The sequence below is a fragment of the Poecilia mexicana genome, unplaced genomic scaffold (assembly GCF_051168715.1).
Source record: "Poecilia mexicana isolate PSO_F unplaced genomic scaffold, ASM5116871v1 scaffold_8, whole genome shotgun sequence".
In the NCBI taxonomy this organism is placed as follows: Eukaryota; Metazoa; Chordata; class Actinopteri; order Cyprinodontiformes; family Poeciliidae; genus Poecilia; species Poecilia mexicana.
This window is the reverse complement of record NW_028263377.1, coordinates 11,742,778-11,750,494: the sequence shown is the minus strand read 5'-3', so window position 1 is coordinate 11,750,494 and position 7,717 is coordinate 11,742,778. Positions and strand designations below refer to the sequence as shown.

The window sequence follows — 7,717 nt, the reverse complement described above, 5'->3', positions numbered from 1 at the left end:
AAATTTTTCTAATGTAGGCTATAGTAAAATATGTCATAATGCTAAACACTTTCAATGATATAAAAAACTATTTTTATTGTAGAGCTCTAGTTTTCCCAACAAACAATGCGAAAAACCTTTCGTTTTTGTAAAGTTGCGTCCAGCTGCACGCACTTACCTACGTCATCACGCAAAGGGGTGTACTTCCTGCTCACGGCAATGAGTGGGTTGAGTAGACGATTTACTAATAACGTTCAAGGAATGCTTTTCTCACCTTCGAGACGACACTGGACAAGTGCTATTCGTTTGGCGATAACTCTGTTTGGACTCCCGTTGACGGCCTCCACCTCTGGAGCAAGGTATGAGCAGCTTTATGTTGTCGGTTTCAAACTGAATAGAAACTAAGTAGTTACCTATATGCAGCCAATAAACCAGAACTTAAAGTAGGTGTGTGATCTGTGGCTTTTTTGTTGCCCTCTTCAGACCTGCGGTTCTTTGCTCATCCCATCATCTTTACAGAACCAGTGAACATATTAAACCTATTTGTGGGGACTATTACACCAGCAGTATCGGGACCATGCCCTCCCCAGCAGGTCCTCATGTAAAATCCAGATGCCCACAGTATCCACAGTCCACCATTACGCGCTTCACTGTACCTGACGACAAGGTGGACTGGAATCAGAAATGGCCCGAGTACAGCCCAGTCAACCACACTGCTCCAGTTGTTTTAAAGAAGCCAGTCTGGGCTGATCCCGATATTGGGTGAGCAACGCTTGCTTTTTAAATAAATGTAACATCTGGATAATTTGATTTGATCACACAGTGTACATTTCACTTCTTTGCTTTCTTGTACTTGCAAAAGTACTCCCTGTTTGTCACATCAGAGCCACAAGGTCCACAGCATGCTAACTGTGATATATACTATGTAATGGATCAGAACAAAGTAGTGCATAATTTTGAAGTGGAAGCAAATCTATACATGGTTTTCAACTTTTATTTTTTGAAAATATGAAAGTAAAAAGTAGGTCATTCATTTGTATTCAGTTCCCCCAATTAATTGCTTTTTTTTTTTTTTTTTTGCAATTAAAGCTGCAAATGTTTCAAATGCGTGTTTCTGTCAGGGATCGATCTGCAGATACAGATGTTTTGTCTTCTTTCTAAAATAGCTCAGGTTCAGTCAGATTAGATCGCTTGCGTCTGTGAACGCTGATTCTCTTAGCGCACATTCTCAACTGCATTTCCATCTGGACCTTGGCATTTCTTACACATGACTACACAGTTGCTTGAACTGAATAAAAGTGCGAGTTTTATTTTATGTTTAAAAAATTATGTTTATTTTTTTGCTTCCCAGTCACAAGCTACTTTGTAGTCTGTCACATAAACACCAAATAAATGCATTTCAGTTTGTGGCTGTTATGTGAGAATAGGTGAAAAAGTTTGGTTTGTGAATAATTTTGCCAAGATCTTTATATAATTTCTGTGTACCGTTTGCTTGTCCTGCAGTTCCTTCTCTCCAAAGTTCAATGCTGTTGATGGTCCTGTGGACAGGTCGAGCTTTGAGGGAAAATACAAAGTGGAAAATGAGAAGCCATTGTAAGTTTAACAGTAATTTGAAACATTTCCCTGAAATTGGATTAATAAGAGTGTGTGTGCAGAACCAAAAACAACAACAACAACAACAAAAAAGTAAACGCCAGAATCTTTAATGTTAATGCACAGTGACATTTGGGTGAGGACTATCTGTAGGTGCTTGTTCCTAAGTGGAGGTCAGCTAATCAACTTTGTGATCTTTACTGAAGAAATCCCAGTTTCCAATACTGATTGTTTCTGATCTAGAAACCCTCGTGGACGCACTGGTTTGACTGGACGAGGTTTGCTTGGACGATGGGGACCCAATCATGCTGCTGACCCTGTTGTCACAAGGTAACGTCTATTTAGGTATAAATTAGAATTTTGATTATCGTTCTGTTTCGAAAGGAGAGAAGTCTCACTGTCAACTAATTAAACTTGTTGCCTTTTATCTGTAAAAGGAAACATATCTTGATCAGAAGTTTCCATCCAGCCATCTTTTGCATGAAAGCCATATTAATTTAGATCTAAAAGATTATAATTTTTTAGCAAGTTGCACAGAACCCCACATATTCAGCTAGCTTCTGCCCTAATGCTGGTTGTACCTTTAACTGCCATTCGTTTCAGAAATGGTGGAAATAATTTACATTGGTAAGGTATGGTGGCTTTTAAGCATGAACTTGTGACGGTTGAGGTCAGGCCCATTAAGAGTGCTTAATGTGAGTCTGCTTTATCTTTCCCAAAACCCTTTGTAATGTGTGTTTGTTGTCAGTTGGAAGAGCAGATTGAATCCAGTTCCAACCGTTCAATCAAAAACTGTCCACTTTGGTTGAAAGCCGATTTAGTTATGATGTTAAAGAGCAACCCAGGAGCTGCCAGGAATAATCCTCAGCTCTAAAATGGACACCTGAAAATTTGCAGCTGTTGACATGGACAAACACACATATAAGAAGAATGTTTATGAGTCAAAGTGAGGCTTTTAAACCTAAGCACACTGTATCTATCTTTCAGGCATGGTGGTGGCAGCATTTTGCTGAGGGTTCATTATATACAAAGTTTCTATGCTAATGCAGACCAAGGATCATCTCCACATGTTTTTTAGGTTTACATCAGATCAACAACTGGATGGTTAAAACTTGGACATATCTGGTATTTATATGGGAAAATGATGTCAAACACACATTAAAACTTCATTTGATGTGGATAAAGCATTTAGCATCTTGGCTAAAACCACTTAGAAAATCTGTGGGACCAGTTTCTATTTTTCAGTCATGTGTTGTATTATTAGTCCAACCTGAATAAAGGATTCAAGTGCCGAATTAAAAGCTCAAAGTCATTACTAAACGCATGCTCCTGACGAGTGCATGTAAACTTCTGACCGTCTCTCTAGATGATTTTATTCTTTTAACTCTCTGATGACCTGAAGCGTTACTCTGTGTGGCAGATGGAAGGTAGATCCCAGCGGAGCAAAGATTCATCACTCGGCCTCCAAAAAGCCCATCCTGCAGTTTGTGGCCATCAAGAGGAGAGACTGTGGGGAGTGGGCCATCCCAGGGGTACGCTACTTTCTTACGACGTTTTCAGGGAAGCTGTGGAGAAAGACAAAATAAACCCGTTCGTCTTTGCATAAAGGGATTTAGAGTATCCAAGATCCACAATCAATCAACTTTGCTATTAGACAGATTTGGTTACAATGAGGTGAGTCAGCTTTCTTGCCAGACAAAAAACTTTACATCGACACACAATAAATATAAATAGAACATGATTCAAAATGGCCTGATGCTCAATTCTTAAAAATAGCAAAAACAAACATAAAAGCAGTGAAAAATGAAAACCAAAAAAAAGAAAAAACACTGACTCAAATACAGTATGCTCATTAGGACAAGATAAAAAAATTAAAATAAAATAAATCGATATTAAAACTAAGGTAAATTGAATTTTAGAAGCTTATGGCTACAGGAACAAAGCTGGCTTTATACCAGCTTTGTATAATATACATATATATTGCTTAATTTTACATTTTATGATGAAATATCTGCGTTCGGATGGGAGGAGCCTGAACTCGCAGTGCGGAGGATGAGACGGATCTCTCTAAGATGGGTGTGGATAACCTCCTCACCTACCTGAAGTAAAATGATTCTGGGTTTAGCTGCATCTCATCCTTCTACTTACTGGACCGTTTTTCTATTTGGTTCAGGCAGTTCTTCTTTTTAAGAGTTAAAATACCAAACCAGGACACAGAGCGGAAAGATGGAACCAATCCAATAAAAGCTCGATTAAAAATAGAACCAACAAGGTTTTGTCAAAGTGGAATGAAGGCAGTTTCCTGAGTTCCCTTTCTTGTATACAGCCTCACAGTTTGCCTTAGTTTACTGTCAATAACTGTGACCAGATATTTGTAGGCGTCAACAGCTTCCACAGCCTGGTCCTTCATAACAGTCATTTTCTGAAAATCAGTGATCATATCCTTAGTTTTTGAGATCTTAATCTGTAAGTAGGACTCATCGCACCACCGAACAAAGTCCTCCACCACCGAGCCGTGCCCCGTTTCTTCATCGTTAGGCAGGCTAATGACGACTGAGTCATCTGCATACTTTAAAATGACTCATCCCCGAGGAGAGCCGGTGGAGGAACAGAGCGTCTCGGTCAAAAACTTTCACTCTCTGTTTCCTTTTTCCTTGAAAAGTTTCAAATCCAGCCCGCAGGATTAGAATCGATGTTCTGAAAAAGCCCCCCAAAAAAACAATAAAAAAAAAAAAAAAAAAAAAGTTGTGCTTGTGATCCGTTTCCTTCATTAGAAAAGCTGTGGCATCACTAATTCACCTCTAAATCATATTCAGCGACGTTCACATTTTTATGGCACCCCCGACTCATGCTTGTTTATTCTCTGGCTAATGTTAGGAAAATTAAGCTTTGACGCCATTTTCTTTTTATCCTTTTGCTTTTTCATCCTGAAAATATATCTTGGTCTGCACATTCTGGTTTTGACAGGGGATGGTGGACCCAGGGGAACAGGTTTCCCTCACGTTGCAGCGGGAGTTCTCGGAGGAAGCCCTGAACTCGCTTTCTGTAAAGCAGTCAGAGAGGGAAGACATCCACAAACGCATCCAAAAACTCTTCGGGTCTACAGGGTTTCAGGTGAGTAAAATGTGACGGTTTGTCATCACATGTTGGCTAAGAAAACAGAAGAAAACCTCCAATAGAATGGTTTAGATCACAGAATATCAAGAGCTAGTCCAGAACTAAATCAGTTTATTAAAAAAACAGCAAAAAAACCCCCCAAAACATTCTGCTTTGTTTTTATTTGTGACATACAATCCATTGGAAATTGTGGGTTTAACATAAAATGTGAAAAAGTTCAAGGGCTCTGAATACGTGTGAGAGATCCAGTTACCAAAAATGGATATGAGGAAGTACTCAAACAATATTGGATAAACCTGCCTCCTTTCAGGTCTACAAAGGATATGTTGATGACCCAAGAAACACCGACAACGCCTGGATGGAGACGGTCGTCGTCAACTTTCATGATGAAGCGGGTAAGTTTCTTTTGCGTTTTTCTTGAAACCCTTTCTTAAAACCCTTCACCACAGGTGCACACTCGTCCTCTAAATATTCCTGTGATTGGCAGGCGACAGTGTGAGCGAGCTGCCTCTGCAGGCTGGCGATGACGCAGGACATGTCCAGTGGGTGGACGTGGACTCGTCCTTCGGCCTCTACGCGAGCCACTCCCACTTCTTGGAGCTGGTTGCCAGAGAGCGGCAGGCCCACTGGTAATCGGGGGACAAAAGGCTGCTCTGACGTTACGATGAGGCAAAGCAGAGCCTGAAGAGCTCTCGTCCATTCAGCACGCACGACCGCTAATGGGAGCTTTCCCACTAATTCATTCATGATATTCTGAATAATGGAAAACATAAAGTGAGTTTAACCAGTTGGCATGACATGGCAAAAAGAGAAAAACAAACAAACAAAAAGAAAAGAAAAAAGAAGTATTGTAACCCGAGGATAAGTAAAATCTATAAGGTTTATGTACATCTATGATAAAGCCATGGTCAGAGATTGTAGTGCTTTTTCGATTCATTTGATCAAATGGCTCCACGGAGGATTTAAAGTGTGACCTTTTATGTTGCCATATTTATTGAATCCCCCCAAAAATTCTGCTTTGCGCCTTACGTCGGTATAGTCACCATTTGAGCTCTTCCACCTTACTGTAAAGGGCAAGGGAAAGGAAACATGGTTTAGTATTTAAATAAACAAAAATCTGACAAGTGTGGTGTGTATTTCTGCAGGGTCTCAAACTGTCTCACATAATTATCAAACATTTAGACCCTAAAAACTCTTCAAGATCTTCAAAACTACCTCTAAAGTTACCTATAATTACATCTGAAAATTATTGTATGTTTTTGTACAAAGAACGCATTCCCGCTACTGGAACTGGCTTATTTCATGTTTAGACAATTAAAATAGTCTTTTAAGGTGATTTACTGTTAGCTCCTTCAGTTTAGAAAAAGGTATTATAAGGTTTGGCTTAAATGCAGGGGTTTTATCAGTTGGCTAGTACCTACTGTCGGTACTGAAGGCTAATTATTTGTTGTAAGAACAAATTGAAGTAAAGTAACCAGTCTGTAGCAGCACCAGATTTACACACACTATTTTCATCAAATTAAATTCACTGGTATATTTACCTTGCTCAGGTTTTCATGTAAATATAATTTATTTAATGAGCTCAGATTATTACACTTAAATAATACCCATCTTAAAAATTGGAGAGAGCATCAGTGCTCTGAGTGGTAAGACTTGCTTCTCATCACTCATCTGCTATAAACGGCAGATTCTCAATTGAATTTAGGGCTGGGCTTTGATTGGACCACTTCCTGACTAAAGCTTGAGGACTGAAGAATTTCCATGTCTTCCAAGACCGTTTCTCGGTTGACAGCCTGCGTCTCCAAAGTCTGTTGTTTAAAAGAAATTCAGTGTGTGGACCATGGTGAATACAGCTGATCAGTAGGCGTTACAGGAAGAGCCGAAGAATCCAGCTGCAATGGGGCGCCAGCTGGAGCCTCTTACAAGAAATCACTAATTAAATAAGAGCCAGTCCTAGTGGGCGCCACAAATCCAATATGCTTTTTATTTTTATTTTTTTTACCCACACATTTGCCTGTTGTTCAATATTCAAGTGATGTTCAGGTCAGTGAACAAAGTCTGCTGTTTGACCAGAGAAGGAAGCTTTTTTCCCCACACTTGTTTAGATGCTTTTTCACTTCTTGCAGACAGAGAGAAAGAGAGAGAGAGAGAGAGAGACAGAGGATTTTTATCTACAAACCACTCAAGCACTAATAGCATTTGCTGTTGAAGGAAGGGAGACTGTGACCAATCTTTCATCTGATTCTGGTCAGGGCTGCATTAGACACTTTAATGTTTAATGTCCAATTATAATTGGAGGTTTACTCTATTGGCAGTGCTGGCCCCAAGAATAAACAAACCGAGCAGCTGCTTACTGCTCAGAACCAATAGAGGGCACCCAAGAGCGCTGGAACAGTCACTAGTTGTGCTTCTAAATGTAATGCTTTGTTTGTGTGGGTGATACATGATTGTGCAAAATAAAACCTCTGATCCTTGATATTAATATGTTAAATGTGATGATTGTAGTCAGACTTTAAAATATTTTAATGTTTTATTCAGTATTTTTGCAAGTCTTGCCAGCTTCCATGTGTCAGTAGCCCCACAGCATGATGCTGTCACCACCATGTTTCATTGTAGGGATGCTCGTGTCCAGCATGTTGTGCAGCGTATGCTCTCTGCCACACATAGTTTTGCTTGTAGGCCAAAAGGTTTGGTCTCATCTGGCCTAAAGTGCCTTTCCTCATGTGCTTTCTATGTGGGTAAACTGTAAATAAGACCTCTTCTGACATTGTTGTGACATTGACTTGCTTCTTACTGACTTGACTTGCACTCATCCATAATAGCTAAAATTAGGACTATATTAGATATCGTGTTAGTTTGTCCGACCCATAAATGCCAAAGATATATCTTAAAGTTTGTGTTTGTGGCACGGAAAATGTAAAAAAGTTCAAACTGTATAACATTTGTCAGGTACTGTATTTTTTTCCTTTTACAAAATATTTAGACAGAATTAAAGGAAAATAAACAAAACGACATTGTCTGTCATCTT

The 7,717-nt window shown here is 39.5% G+C and overlaps 1 protein-coding gene across 1 annotated transcript; it reads left to right on the top strand.

Moving 5' to 3' along the window:
- Positions 1 to 167: 167 nt before the first annotated feature.
- nudt9 (nudix (nucleoside diphosphate linked moiety X)-type motif 9) lies at positions 168 to 7,698 on the top strand. The gene is made up of 8 exons (XM_014972489.2): positions 168 to 338; positions 463 to 741; positions 1,483 to 1,572; positions 1,816 to 1,902; positions 2,993 to 3,104; positions 4,540 to 4,686; positions 5,000 to 5,084; positions 5,177 to 7,698. The coding sequence occupies exons 1-8, from the start codon at positions 199 to 201 to the stop codon at positions 5,320 to 5,322; spliced, it is 1,086 nt and encodes a 361-aa protein (XP_014827975.2). The 5' UTR covers positions 168 to 198; the 3' UTR covers positions 5,323 to 7,698.
- The last annotated feature ends 19 nt before the right edge of the window (positions 7,699 to 7,717 follow it).